The 15,796-nt window shown below is 37.6% G+C and overlaps 2 protein-coding genes across 2 annotated transcripts in view; one reads left to right on the top strand and one right to left on the bottom strand.

Moving 5' to 3' along the window:
* psma4 (proteasome 20S subunit alpha 4) overlaps window positions 1-1,174 on the top strand; it is a 10,599-nt gene extending 9,425 nt beyond the window's left edge. Inside the window, exons 8-9 of the mRNA XM_073831886.1 lie at window positions 368-491; window positions 901-1,174. Of these exons, the coding sequence (XP_073687987.1) occupies window positions 368-491; window positions 901-1,055 (279 nt within the window). The 3' untranslated portion in view covers window positions 1,056-1,174. The remainder of the gene's footprint in view (window positions 1-367; window positions 492-900) is intronic.
* Window positions 1,175-3,971: 2,797 nt separating this feature from the next.
* Window positions 3,972-15,057, bottom strand: oaz2a (ornithine decarboxylase antizyme 2a). The gene is given in 6 exon segments (XM_073831905.1): window positions 3,972-5,880; window positions 7,551-7,636; window positions 8,085-8,257; window positions 10,704-10,781; window positions 10,783-10,834; window positions 14,906-15,057. Coding segments are annotated over 6 exon segments (618 nt in total). The 5' UTR covers window positions 15,004-15,057; the 3' UTR covers window positions 3,972-5,749.
* Window positions 15,058-15,796: the final 739 nt, after the last annotated feature.

Raw genomic sequence — 15,796 nt, 5'->3', positions numbered from 1 at the left:
AATACTTTTATTCAGCCAGGATGCTTTAAATTGATCAAAAGTGATGATAAAGACATTTATAATGTTACAAAATATTTTTATTTCAGATAAATGCTGTATTTCTGAACTTTCTATTCATCAAAGAAACCTGAAAAAAATACTCTGCTCTTTTTGACATAAGCAGCAAATCAAAATATTGATCATGTGACACTAAAGAATGGTAAAAGAAATTGTTTCCTCTCAAAGTCCAGCAATTTAATAGTCTGTAGTAATATCATGATTCAACCAGTAGATGGCGACAAGCCACCTCTCTTCTATTCTTTGACAAAAAAAGAGATATCAAAATACCTCAGTTTAGAGACATAAAGTGTGTGTCTGTGTGTTTTAGGCTGCTGTGTCAATGCTGAAGCAGGACTTTAAAGAAGGAGAGATGTCTCTGTCATCTGCCCTCGCTCTCGCTGTCAAAGTGCTGAACAAGACCATGGACGTCAGCAAGCTCTCAGCAGAGAAAGGTGTGTGTTTAGCAAGACGGAGATGGCTTAAATGTTTTAGCGTGCAGACGAGGCCTGTAGATTGAGGCAGTCTGGTGGAGAGGAGACTTCTGCATTATGAATGATCGTGACACCATATACAGACCCACAATCCATCTGAGCTCTCAGCTTAATGCAGCTGATCACGTGCTGGATTGCGGTAACAAACACACTGCAGTCAGAACAGTCACACAACAACAAATCCTTTAAACAATAGACATCCTATAAATGTAATGCTTTTTAGATCTCGATTGCAACCTTTTATATATTGAAAAATGTTAGGAATTATTGCAATTGTGACTTATGTTCAGTACATGTTCACAGATGTTGAAGATGTTGTTTCAGTAGATTCATAATGACAAATGTTATTCCTTTTTGTCCATCTTCGTAGTGGAGATTGCCACACTGACGCGAGAGAACGGCAAGACCAGAATCAAAGTCCTCAAGCAGAAGGAAGTGGAAGTGCTCATCAAGAAACACGAAGCAGAAGAGGCCAAAGCTGAGAAAGACAAGAAAGAGAAAGAACAGAAGGAGAAAGACAAATAAAACACCTGCACTTGTTTTCTATTAAAATGCAAACGCCCGCTGGGATTCCCAGAGAAATTCATATTGCTCTGTCTGTCGACCTGTCAGTTTCTTTATTAAACACAAAACCAAAAGATAAACATGTCTAGTGGTTTTGTTTCTTCTAATCGAATGCACATTCTGAGTGAGAATATTTTAGAAGGCTCCTCACTTAATGTCCACAGCTGGCGGTTATATGCTGAATAATAGATAAAACTGGATATTTCCGCCTCTGAGTATTGTGTAAGAGTTTTCAGGTCGGTGTGGGCTGAGACTGCATTTGTGTGCCCTGATAACCTTTACAAAATAAATACTATGGTAACAAAATGCCATAGGTACTAGTCGATTTTATTAGATTTAAAACAAAAATATAGGTCCTCGTATACAACGTAAAGCTACAGAAACTTGTCAAATCTGGTTAGATGCCATATTGAATTTAACACATTTACTGCCCTTACAAAAATGAACCATGATTTTACAAATTAAACCAAATAAACATGGTTCCTATAGTTGTACCGTGGTAACCACACATTACCTATAGTTTAACCATGGTATTTATAGTAAATCTGTGGTTATACAAATGGTATATATGCCAAAAAAAAAACTATGGTTACTACACTTTTATTATAATAAAACTATGGTTAATTTTCGTAAGGGTGTAGAAAGGGTGTTCATTATAGAAATTACTTGGATACTATAGTAAAATGCTCAAATGCCTCCATAAAAAACGTTTTGGCTGTGTGATATATGAGTTAAGCCTCTTATTTTGAAAGGTGGGTCTTTTATGGCGGATTAACCAGATTTCTGACTGACTTTGCCGGCTTTCTAAGAAGCGCGGGAATATTCGGCACGTGTTGCATAAGCGCGGGAACGGATTACTGTCTCAGAGGTCAGATCTGAACACGACGAGGAGCTCGCACAGTAACCCGGCAGCACAGAAATGTTAACGTGTTCCAGACTACGAGAATGTAGGTCATGTTAAAGGACGAGATTACTGTGATGTAACCCAGCACGGATCGTTAAGTGCATATGGCCTGCAGCGACAGACGCTGCTCTTCAGTTCAGTCAGTCAACGGGAGTCAGTCAGCATTTCTGAATGAAGGTACCTCCAAAATAAAGTGGTTTTAGATCATTTTTCACGACGCCATTAAGTCACGTCTTAAAGGATACATTAAAATGAGTTTTAGAAACAAGCAAGCAAATATTTAGTTACTTTCTGACTATTTGTGTTAGCTTTGAGGTAATATATAGCTAGCCCACTGTTGTATTTCTAAACGCTAGCCTATTCATATTTAAAGCTTAGATTTAATATGTACAATCTTCATCTTATTGTAAAAAGCAGCAAATACGCCAACACAAGGATCAAAAAATTCAGTCCTTAAGGAATTAATTGTGATTGTTTCTTAAACAATAGTTACTTCATGAACATTCATTACAAAACTTAACCAAGGTTTTATTATCCACCTTATTTTTGCTGTAAGAGCAGGTGTGGACATTTGCAAATTTTATGGTTGTGGCTTCCGGGCTAATCCGTATCCAGCTATTTTTAGCTGTTTTGCTGCTTGATATTGCAAATTGTAGTCTTACCATATTATTTTAATGTATTATCTTAATTATGAACACACTGGTTTGTAGTGCAAACAGTTTTACCATTTACTGTGTGTTGTTACTCTTCTTGTTGTTTCCCTGTAGCAGCAAATGAACTGGAAGTCTCGCTCGTAGGTTTACATCCGCGTTGAAGAATAAGGTGGAGAGTAAAAGTGTAGTAACCATTTTTTGGGGCGTATTGATTGCCATTGGTATAACCACAGTTTTACTATGGTTAATATGTGGTTACCATGGTTTAATCATTTTTTTTTCCGTGTTATTTGTTGTAAAACCATGGTTAATTTTCATCAGGAATGAATGTTTTACAATGAATGTGATTAATTTTGCCATGCATAGGTGTGTTATTTATGCTCTATGTATTTTATCATTGTGTTGCCACAGAGAATGATGGGAAATGTAGTTTGGTTGTAGAACCCTGTCAGCTTGTACATGCTAAATGAGAGGTATTTTCTGGTGAATTTGATCTTTTTTTCTTATTAACAGTACACAAAATGTGTACAAACTAAATTATGCAATCATTATTAACAGCTAAATCTAATTATGATTAATAGATTTCTTATCATTGATTGGTGTTAAACAATACCAATTGTCTATTTTTAATGTCAATGAATGACACTTGAGCGATGACCTTTAATAAATAACAACTTGCAAGGACCATTTTCCATTGAAGACCCAAAAGAAGGTATGTTTTTAACATTTACTAAGTTTTATTTTAGTCTAGTTGCAATAGTTTAGTCTTAAAGTTCTTCTTGTATCCTTTGCAATTGTGGTTACACGTTATTCAACATTTATAACTTCAGTTTTTTTTCTCTTTTCAGCTCATTTCTGACAAATAATTCATCTGGAATAATCTTGATATGTGACCTTGGACCACAAAACCAGTCATAAGGGTCAGTTTTTCCAAATTGAGATATTTACATCATCTGAAAGCTGAATAAATAAGCTCTTTCCCATTGATGTATGGTTTGTTAGGATATGACAATATTTGGCTGAGATGCAACTATTTAAAAATCTGGAATCTGAGGGTGCAAAAAAAAAAACTAAATACTGAGAAAATCCCCTTTAAAGTTGTCCAGACGAAGTTCTCAGCAATGCATATTACTAATCAATTTTACGGTTTGATATATTTACGGTAGGATATTAACAAAATATCTTCATGGAACATCTTTACTTAAAGGAAAAACGATAATTTTGACCCAGACAATGTATTTTTGGTATAACCTTGCTACTTCAGACTGGTTTTGTGGTCCACGTTAACATATGCGGGGAAAAAATAGGTAAGTCATGAAGTTTTGTTTTGTCACATGTTTTATTTGGACATAAGGAAAAAGTTCAAGGTATACAAGTGTAGATTGTCATTAAATGATATCTGATTTACTCAAAATCCTATACTACAAAAAAATCAATCAGTATAGACAAAAATCATATAGATAAAAATAAAATTTTAAGTGGATGAACAAAAAAACATTCTCTAAAAGCTTATTGTCACAGCCTATGAGGAAAGGTAAGATCTATTTACACATGCAAAACCTAAAGGCCACCCTGCTGAGAAGTATATAGAACTGAATTCATTGCACCTAACTTTCCACAGAGATGACCAAGAATCAAAGAAACAGAGGCTTCCGTTTCAGGGAATGTTTTTGCATGTTATACCTGACTGCGCCGGGACCAAGCCTGCTATCTGAAGGTGCTGCTACGGTAGATTCACCAGTCTTATCTGAATGAAACTTGAGGCGTTCTCTTTGAATGGAGACCATTATCTTTGGCAAGTACGTCAAGTTTGCTAAACACTGCAAGACATCTCAACGGCTTAAAGCACATCTCTCTGTAATGGATGTGCGATGCACCGTAGACTGAATCGCTTGTGTTTTCCTAAAGTGCTTGTGTTAAAGCCCCTGAGGGGCTAAGGGTGGGGTTGGTTTGCTCTCATGTTTCCTGTTGGTTTGGGATGGTGAAGACAAAAGGTGTGATGGACTACGTAGTAAGACTCACGTAGAAGACCTCTGCATCTCCCTAAATCAAAATGCGGACCTTCAGGATTTTTAAAACTAGAACGATTTCATCATAAACATGCTCATGCATCTAGAAGTTTTCAACCTCAAAGAAATCCTCACAACCAGATTGAGAAAAAATTAAACTAAACTCAACCTAAACTTACACTCAATTGCCTTGTTGGGGTCTGGAATGATGCACTGTTTTGATGAAGCTAGAATGGCTGCGTTCCATTCATTATTGAGATATTTTTCGCCTTAATATCTCTATATGACGTTTGGATGATATATAAAATAGTAATATGCAGACGTGATCATCAACAGTGAGGATCGATTACTGTGTTTTACACATGTGTTACGGCAATGATTGATATAATGAAAAAAACTTTGACTTATTGAGGTTTTATTAGCTTAAAACTGAATGTTTAACATTAACTGTGCACATCTTCCCAGTTCCTGTGACTGAAATCTCAGTTTTCATACAATTTGAATGCGTTCTATCGCACTTTTCTATATAGGAAGTTAGAAATCCGAACGTTCTGAGTTGAATGGAACACAAAGTCGAGTCTTAGTTACTAAGGGCTATTTAGCTTGCTTCCTCTGAGAACACTGAATGATTAACTAGTGAAAGTTTCAGTTGAAACTCCTAAAGAAGAGTAAAACCAGAGAAGAGACTGTCAATCTGGAATAAACCCCAAAAAATTCCTGTTTCACCATTATCAGCCAGTGGAAATTCTACAATTGATTACAAACCCATTCCCTTCTGTAAAAGGTGCAGACACAGTATCCTGTTCTGAATGTTCCATACGTAGTGTACACGACAGTATAGACAGTTTGATATATGGTGTGAATTAACAGAGAGGATATGCTGGATTTCTGCGTTAGCACCAACCCACCTCCCGCTGATGGAACGACCAATCGGAAGCGATCGGTGCGATCATAACGGAAGCTGAACCAATCAGAGTGTTAGTCGGCTCAGCTTCGCCCCTCCCCCTGTCTTAAAAGTCACTGATGCAGAGGTATAGAGGGGGAGGAAGAGAGGTGAGGGCATTTTAAGAGCGAGTGAGAGTGTGATGGTCACTCTTCATCAGAACTGCTGCTGTCCATGGAATAAACCATGAAGAGAAGATCAGGCCGGGCCGGCACCAGCGGGTGGCCTGGTTTTACCACTTCAAAACCCATGTAGTGAAAGGTCTTCATGATGGACGCTACACAAGTGGAGACAAAGACAGTTGCTCGTTTAGTAAATTATGGTATCAGACTCATTATTCGATTTAAAAGATTAGATAACCCAAATTTTAGTATCATTTACTTACTCTCATGTTGAAAATGTATGTACAAATTTGTTTTTAGAAAAATATAAATTCAATCAATCCTCTCAATAATGGAGTTTGGGTTCTTGCCACTGTCTGAATTGAACTTGTTCTATAAATGATGAACTTCACATAGTTTACATAGCAGAATTTAAATTCAACTCATATTTGAATAAGTTTGCATAGTTGATTCTGTTATGTTCCAGTTTATTACTGTGAAGCTGCTTTGAAACAATCTCTTTTTCCGCAGAGATTGAAGTTGAATGGATGAGCCATATTTTTGGATTCCAACTACCTCAGTTTCCATTATGGGGTAAAAAAAAAACTTGAAAATATTTCTGGTTGGGTTGCACATAAGTAAATAAAGTCCTGTCCACACCAAGACTAACTATAAAGTTTTATAAAGTTTATAAAGTCCACACTACAAATACATATCGATAGCAACTGCAAAACAATATTATTTGAATCACTTTCAGAATGATTACTCGATCAGAATCCATCCTTCTTTAAAGCCCTTTTATTTCATTTAAAGCGACAGACGATAATACTGGAGTGCACGCTTTTAATAAACATAGCGTTACTGTGCGTTGGTGTGGATGCTAATATAATTATAGTCATCTTAATAATTAACGTTTTTGGCGTGAACGGGCTTCAAAGGATTAGTTCATTCATGAATTAAATTTCCTGATAATTCCCAAGTTTTTTTCTTTCTTTCTTCAGTCAAGAAGAAATTAAGGTCTTTGTGGAAAACATTCCAGGATTTTCTCCATATAGTGGACTTGAAGGTCCAAGGTCCAAATTACAGTTTCAATGCAGTTTTAAAGGGGTCTACAATACCAGCCGAGGAATAAGGGTCTTATCTAGCAAAAGGATAAGTCATTTTCTGAATAAAAATTAAAAATTTATATACTTTTTAACTTGTCTCGAACTTCACGCATTACGTGAATCTTCATCTGTGTACTTCGGTTCAAAAAGGTAGGGTAGAACGAAAGAACATCTTATTTTCTCCAACTTTAAAATCGTCTGAAATAGTTTTATCTTATTTTGTAAAGTGCATTTGTCTTTCTTTGCACGTTCACTTTGTAAACACTGGGTAGGTACTTCTGCCTAGTTCATGCATGACCTTTCCAACGTGACTACATAAAGCATGAAGTCGAGCTAGTGCAAGACAAGCATTTCTAGTTAAAAAGTATAAAAATTTGGAGTTTTTTTTTTTTTTTTTTGAAAATAGCTGATCATTTCGCTAGATAAGCGCCTTATTCCTCGTCTGGGATCGTGTAGAGCTCTTTGAAGCTGCACTGAAACTGCAATTTGGACCTTCAACCCACTGATCCCCAATGAAGTCCACTATATGGAGAAAAATCCTGGAAAGTTTTCCTCAAAAACCTTAATTTCTCTTCGACTGGAGAAAGAAAGACATGAACTTGGATGACATAGGGGTGAATAAATTATCAGGAAATTTTAGTTCTGAAGTGAATTGGTTTAGCTCAACATGAGGGTGAGTCAATGATGGCAATTATCACTTGTTTTAAAAATACTTCAGTGTGTGTTTAAATGTATCTTACATCGATCGTCTCTGTTTTTCTGAAGCCACAGGAACACATAGCTGACTTTCAACTGCTCCTCTGCAAACTCCAGCAGCCTGGTGAAACTGCAGCGTAATGAGAGAGACAGAGATGGTGACGCACTGCTGCTTTTACATAATGTCTACCTTATGTAATAATGCAGATGTACTTGCCACAGAATAACGCACACACACATATTTAATGCTTTCTGACAGTCCACCACCTGCTTGTTGAAGGTAAAACACTCTGTTCTAATGCCTGCAGTGATCTCAACGCCTGACGTGTGATGGACTCAAATGAGAAATGACTGGAAGAAATTTCATCAAGAGCGGCTATATCTTTCACAGCCTCATACCAGTGATGAAACGTCACATGGAAAACCAACTCGAGCTGCTTTTGACTAAAATTAAACCAGCCGTTCATTTCACTGTGACCTAAAACTGTCTGTTAAGCTGTACCTTGCAGAAACAGATGGATACAGTCTTTCAGCTTTAATATAGAGCTACATGATGATGGATTATTAACCCAGCGTACCCTTCTCTGCTGCCATTATGAAGAGCTTCAGCTGGGATTTCCAGGTAGAGTGCGTCGTCTGACAGAACCGCGTCCCAGCAGGAGAACCGTCGCTCGCTCAACTGGTACTGGAAGTGCAGGACAGAGGGCGCTCCGCTTACTGAACCCGCCTGGGTCACCGTAAACTTTTCGTCCTGGAGAAGAGATAGGCACATAGAGCTAGATTTATACAGTAATATTTTAATGCCAAAAATCGGTTTGCATTGGCGCAAACTGTTAGTAAATCTGGCCCCTGGTGTTTACATACAAGCTTGTTGTCTGAACGTTATTTATAGAAGCCTAAAAGTAAATGTTGTAGCTCAAAGGTTGTTCTTCAGCTCTTTATGCTGATGATACATGGGGCAACTTTTTTTTTGCAATATTGTTTGGGCACTTTCCCATTGAAAATGGGTAACAGATTTCTATCTGGATCATTTAGATCAATCGTGGACTCTGTATCTCACCTGGTTGCCCATTGACGGCAACATTTGCCAAAGTTGCCCGGCAACATTGCTCAAAAAGTTGCCCAGTGTATCATCAGCCTTAGACTCTTGAAAACTCCCTTGAAACCAGTTCTCAGATGTGAGAACTGCATTGTACTGACAATTTGTGGCATCTGCATTGCGAGTTGGAAATACCCTCAGCAATGTGGGAGTATTTTTGGTAATGAGCCCAGTGTTATCCTGTTCCTTTTCAATTGATTTTGTCTATATATTACCAGAGCGGCATATTTAAAGTGGCTGACCGTCACTTGCACAATAGGTTTCACAGGTGTGAGTGATCCAAACCCTCTTAACCTTTTTGAGACGGTCACATGTCTGCACGCAGACAGTGCTGACATCTATAGTCTCGCACACATGGTCAGCTGTATGCCGAGCTCGAGTGCCAAGCGCCAGCACTGTGCGTATGTAGGCCAGATGGAAACTCTGTTGTAAATATGGCACAGAGCTACGTGACAAATAACAAGCTCTAGAGATCTCTTCACACCCGTCTCATCCCTTGGGCTGGTTGTTTGTCTGTGTTTTTTGGAAATGCCATGGTTTGCTGCCCCAGTGTCTTATCGACTAAAGTATTCATTTACTGTTTTGGGTTTTTATTCAGAATCATGCTGTGGTAGTAAATTAGTAAACTGAGATTGGCTGTATTGGCTAACTAATATACAGTTGAAGTCAAAAGTTTACATATGCAAAATGTTAATTATTTTACCAAAATAAGAGGGATCTTACAAAATGCATGTTATTTTTTATTTAGTACTGACATGAATAAGATATTTCACGTTTACAAATAGTCCACAAAAGAAAATAATAGTTGAATTTTTGAAAAACTACCCCGTTCAAAAGTGTTCCACTGCAATCCTTTAGGTCCAACAAATTCCCTTTCCAACAATGATTGATTTTGAGATCCATCTTGTCACACTGAGGACAATTGAGAAACTATTCCAGAAGGTTCAAGTGCTCTCTGATGCTCCAGAAGTAAAAACAATGCATCTAGAGCCTTTTTGAAAAAAAAATTTTAATTTTAAGATCAGGGTAAAATTAACTTATTTTGTCTTCTGGGAAGCATGTAAGTATCTTTTGTAGCTTCTGAGGGCTGTACTAAATGAAAGGAAATAAATATGATATTTAGGCAAAATTAGAAAAAGTACAAAAGTTTTCACTCCCTGGCACTTAATGCATTGTGTTTCCTTCGGAAGCATCAGTGAGCATTTGAACCTTCTGTAATAGTTGCATATGAGTCCCTCAGTTGTGCTCAGTGTGAAAAGATGAATCTCAAAATCATACAGTCATTGTTGGAACGGGTTCAAATACACAAAAATGATCAAAAAACCACAAAGAATTTGTGGGACCTGAAGGATTTTTCTGAAAAACAGCACTAAACAAAAATAACACTGCTGTGGATCATTCAGTTAGAAACACAGTATTAAGAATCAACCGTATGTAAACTTTTGAACAGGGTCATTTTAATAAATAAACTATTATTTTCTCTTGTGGACAATGTGTAAACATCTTTCATGTGAAATATCTTATTCAGGTCAGTACTAAATAAAAAATAACATGCATTTTGTATGATCCCTAATATTTTAGTAAAATAATTAACATTTAACAGATCCTGCAAGGTGTATGTAAACTTCAACTGTATCTACTGATATTCCACAATTTCAAGATAATCTTGCCAAAACTTGACAAAATTTTGAGTGTATGTCATTTTAAGGTCTACATCTTAATTATATTACTTCACATCACACACTTGCCAATGAATCCTCTGCAGTGAATGGGTGCCGTCAAAATGAGAGTCCAAACAGCTGATAAAACATCACTCCAGTCAATCAAACAACATCTTGCATTTTTAACTTTAAGAGACCTCTATCCATAATATTGCTTTCTCCAGTGAAAAACTCATCTTGTCCGAATCAGGAGAGAAATATGCACAGATAAAGCACCCAATGCACTGCAGAGGATCCATTGGTGCATTGGTGACCAAGTGATGTAATGCTACATTACTCCAAATCTGAAGAAGAAACAAACTCATCTTGGATGGCCTCATGGTGAGTAAATTTTCAGTACATTTTTTTTTATGTTAAAATGTGACGTTTGTTCTTACCTTGTGCAGTACGCTGTGAGGGAGATCCCTGCCTGTCCCTCGCCCACCCGGGATCTTCGTTAGTGGGAGAGGGGCATCAGGAGCACCACAGAGGCCCTGGAGCCTGCTGCCTCGAGCCTAGTACGGCACAACTACAAAACAAGAGAGACAAATCAATTTAAAGCTGTGTAAGATTATCCTCTAGCACATTAACAAAAATTGGCATGTGGTTCTAAAAGCTACCTTCACTCTGTTTGTCTCCAGAATCATGAGTCAAGTGCGTGACGCAGCTTGGCACAGGCCTGAGGGTGCCAGCTGATAACAGATACCCATCCTGGCAACAGCATGACAACATGACAACAGTCTGTCTGCTTCGCTAAAACATTGGCACTTTTAAGGGCTCACTTTCTCTATATCTGCTCTTATGCCTTATCAGACACTGTCACCTTGTAATATTTTCTGCAGCACTGTTTTCACATTAACACTCAGTTCTCTGATTACAGACTGTGGCGGCACTCGAGACATTCAGCTGGAGTAACATCAAACTCAGTTGAGATCAGTTAGTATTCCTTACTAGATAAAAGCTTGTCAAGACAAACTTTGATGTTGGCTTGAAAAAGCCCAACAGTAAGCATTTTTGGAGTTTCAGGAGGCATCTAGGACTTTATGGAAAACAAGTAGCCTACTGGTTCTGCATAAACTTTATCAGGTCACAGTGGACAAGTGTAAACTGACCTGATGCCAGGTTTACACTAACGGTAAGCAGAGACATTTGGATTCTTGGAGACAGATGTTTCACTTTCCACTTGACAGAAGGGAGGCAGTTCGCACAGATCACAAACAAGCACATGATGTGAAAACAAGTCTGTAAATAGCAGCTTGGCTGAGAACATTTCACATCCCAGAGGGCTTGAGTTACAGCACTGGCTTTAAGAGATTGTAATAACAGACATTTACGTCCCTATGTCATGCTGGGAGATCTTTGGATCTGACGACTCATTTGAAGCCAGGCCGCATGCTGTCAGCGAAAATCTCTCATTATGATTGAAAGCATTCTAGAAAATGCAAAACAGCTCTGTTTACAACAAGCCAGATGAAGGAATATGAGATCTCATGATCACGTATTGGCAATATGCTGATCAGGAAACAGAACATTGATATGTTATGCCGTTATCAGCTGACAGCCATCCATGACACAAATAAAATGGCTGTGCAAAGCTTTGGTTCTTTTTCACGTCTCATGAGCCAGATTACCCAACAGGCAAATGAAAGGAGGGAGGCATTGTGGTTTCTACGCCCTGGTAGCCGAACATGTTACCCAGGTGACAAAATCTGCATTGTGATCACATGCAAACAGGTAAAGCTTGTTTACTTTCCTTTTAAAGTACAAAGAATTATATGACTGGTTTCTCAATATACTACTGAGATGTTCTTGATTTGCTCCTGGTCTCTATATAGAAGCGGTGGGTATCTGCGAGTGAAATGTCAGCTTGTTTTGAAAGCCGACACTTTCACCCTCTGACATTCAAGGACCGTCCCTCCCTCCACCGTCTCTGATTATGCGCTCTAGATCAAAACAGATTCAGAGGAACTTCAAAGAAAGAAGAAACTAAAACTGTGTGTCTTTCTTGGATTCATTTAACATTCAAAGAACTTGGGTTTTACACTTTCTTTGCACACCTGTGCAAACACAATCAAAAAGGTGTCCTCCATGTTTGCCATGCATGCCACTTTAGCTTGTTTTTCGATCATCTTGTAGCTCTTTCATCGTGAGTCATGTTTTTTTCACAGTATTCGTACCCAAGCCCTTGCTGTTTTACTGCCTTTAGTGAACATTTCTGTTGGAAACTCCAGTGATATGTACCTACTGGTATGTATTTTGCATCTTGTCACGAGATTAGATAGTATATTTCTAGGATATTTGGAGTTGTTGCTAGATTGTGCTTACTATTCTATTAATATTATGGGTTTTCAGGCAAGTAAAAATTGTATGATCGATTGCTTGGAAAAGTATTAGCAAACTTTTTTCAAAAAAGCAACACCTTTCCTTTTTTAAACCTTTCCACTGGACAAATGTTTTTTTAGGTTACTTAAATGTTCTCGACACTAAGAAAAATGGTTCTTTTAAAGAGATAGTTCACCCAAAAATGAAAAACCTGTCATTAATTACTCACCCTTGTGTCACTTCTAATCCGAAGACCTTTGTTTATCTTCAGAACACAAATTAAGATATTTTTGGATGAAATACGAGGGCTCTCTGACTCTCCATAGACAGTAAGGGTCCTACCACGTTCAAGATACAGAAAGGTACCAAGAACATTGACAAAAAAAGCTGAGTACCACGGAGAGTACATTTGGAGAGTACCACAATACTGTTGGTTGAATTATGATTGAACCATTAATTTCACATGACTATTTTATTGATGATCTTGGTTCCTTTCTGGACCTTGTACGTGGTAGGACCCTTACTGTCTATGGAAGGTCAGAAAGCTCTTGGATTTCATCAAAAATATCTTAATTTGTGTTCCGAAGATGAACGAAGGTCTTACAGATTCGGAACAACATGAGGGTAAGTAATTAATCACATTTTTGGGTGAACTATCCCTTCAAGAACTGTTCACTCAAAGCTTCTTCAGAATGCCTTGTGGTTTTTTGAAAACCAAGATGTTTCTTCTATAGAATCACTGAAAAATGTATTTCTTTTTGAGTGTACCTATGGTTTCAAATCCCAATTATGAACAATAGTAATACAAGATGGGAATAATCTATCCATCTCCAAACAATCCAGTTTCACTAAAGATCATTCCTGATTCCAGCTGACCTCCAGGACCAACACAGAGCAATAGTCCGGATGTGTTGAAACGCTGGGATTCAGGTTAATCTTTAGTGTACTAATTGCTGGCTTTGGTAAGTGTTTGGAGAACGACCAGGAAACAGTCATAACCAAAACAGGATACTGCGAGTCTTCCAGGAAAACAGTTATTATTTGGCTACAGAGGGACACGGAGGATGACGTCCGACCTTGAACTCACAGTGAATGTGTTTCGGACCAATCGCTGACCAGGAGATACAGCAGGTTTGTGTTTTTCACATATCAGATTACAAAGGCCCAGCAAGCAAATGGCCTATTTTGACAACAAGTCTGACATGTTTCTATTTAGTGCTGCTGCATTCATGAGTAACGTGCTTTTCTTTTGAGCATTCCAGGTCTGGATGGAATCCAAATAAAACAACAAAAACACAACGTGACATGTGAGGTTAAGAAACAGGACGTCGCATGAAATGTGAGTGCGGATGGTTTTGGGATGTCATCCTTTGACCTGCGAGAATGTTTAAATGGTGAATAGGTGTATAAACAAAGCCACTGCAGTGAGTTTGTATCTGAACAACAGAGCTTTCTAGGAACTATCTTATATAATGTTTATCTAATGTTCTATCCCCGTATTCCTCACCCATAATATCTTAAATCTCAGGCTAAATGTGGTTTATCAGCTTCTCACCTGTGCTAATCTTGTTACAAAAACAAACACATTTCATTGAAAACAACTGCCAATGGTGTCCAGAGTTTCATAACAGGATCCTTGCAGATGATCTGTGCTGGGATTTCCATCCTCAATCCAGATTACGAAATCACAGAGGAAGAAAATTAGATTGTTTAGGGAAAACTAATTAACTTTGGGGCAAGGCGAGCGATTTGGTCCTGTTACGAGCTCATGAATCCTAATAGAGTTGATAGGGTTATGGATGAAATATTTATAGCATCAGTTCTCCCTCTCGCACACTCATCTGTCTGCTGGACATTAAATCGGATTTGGTAACACTCTGTGAGTCTGATCCTTCAGAACATCACAATAAATCCTGGCCATTCATAATTTGCATACATTACATCTCTATCTCCTAACAAATATAAAAATGGATTTGAAATATTATTAAAAATATAATTATATAAATATATAAGGGAAAGTTTAAATATTTAATAAATAAATATAATAATATATTAATATAAAAATGGCATATATTTTAAATAATTATTTATAGATATTCTGATTATTTAAATACATTTTATGTGTATTTAATTAAACACATTTAAACTACATATTTCAGTATTTAAATACAATAATGACATTATTTAACAGATATTTAAGTTATCATAATCATAAGCTGCACAAACTTGCACGAAATTAAAATGTTGCATAACTGTAAAACATTGTGTATTTTCTCACCTCTCCTCTGTGTTGCACATGTTTTCCTCGTAGACCACTTTACTTTGATAACCCAAAGAGTAACTGTTGTGCAGAAAGTCCACGGAGAAATGCACCATATAGGCAATAATTCTCTCTGACGCGTTCTGCGATAAGCGCTCCCTGCTTTGACACTGAGCTCTGACTGCGCGTTGACGTTGAGGAACTGCTGCTGAATATTAATGAGCCTACGTAACGTCTGCCAATTGAACGTCCCGACAGCCTTATTAATATTCATCGACGCGCAGCGCGGAGAATCATGGGAGACAGACGCAGAATAGGGAAGTGAATTTAGGTGTATTATTCTGGTTTTAAATAACAGTAAGGTCAGTCTAGTGAATTTGTAATGTGTAATGAGTGCATAAAGTTGAAATTTGGCGTTAAAGCCCCTGAAGGTTTTTGGGAAGTGAAGTTTTCACATTTAAACATTCCAGCAGTGTTTCTGAATCACCTAATTTACGTCTAATTTACCTATAAATGTAATCTGAAGAATAAAAAAAGTCCCTAAAATCAACAGAGACGTCATGTTGGATGTCAAATATTATGAAAATGCTTAAAAATCTAACTGATGAATTATCTGAAAATACTGTTATGCCTCTTTTTTTTATTTTTTTAAGACCTCTATAGGACTTTTGGAGAAGGACTTTTGCTATGTAAGTGCTGATAATGGAAACAACCCTGGGCCAAGAGATTAAAGGATTAGGAACTGGACACCAAAGCGATGTGATCGTTAGACAGCGCAGCGGTGGGTGAAGATCAGTCTCAGTGAGTGAAGTGTATGACCTCCAGAGAGAACCCACAACACAGTCGATATCTTATAGGGTTTAACTCTGCAAGGCACTGGGGTTGAATTTGCAGTAGTAATGGAAACCC

This window comes from Garra rufa, chromosome 25 (assembly GCF_049309525.1).
Source record: "Garra rufa chromosome 25, GarRuf1.0, whole genome shotgun sequence".
In the NCBI taxonomy this organism is placed as follows: Eukaryota; Metazoa; Chordata; class Actinopteri; order Cypriniformes; family Cyprinidae; genus Garra; species Garra rufa.
This window is presented reverse-complemented; position numbering and strand designations above follow the sequence as displayed.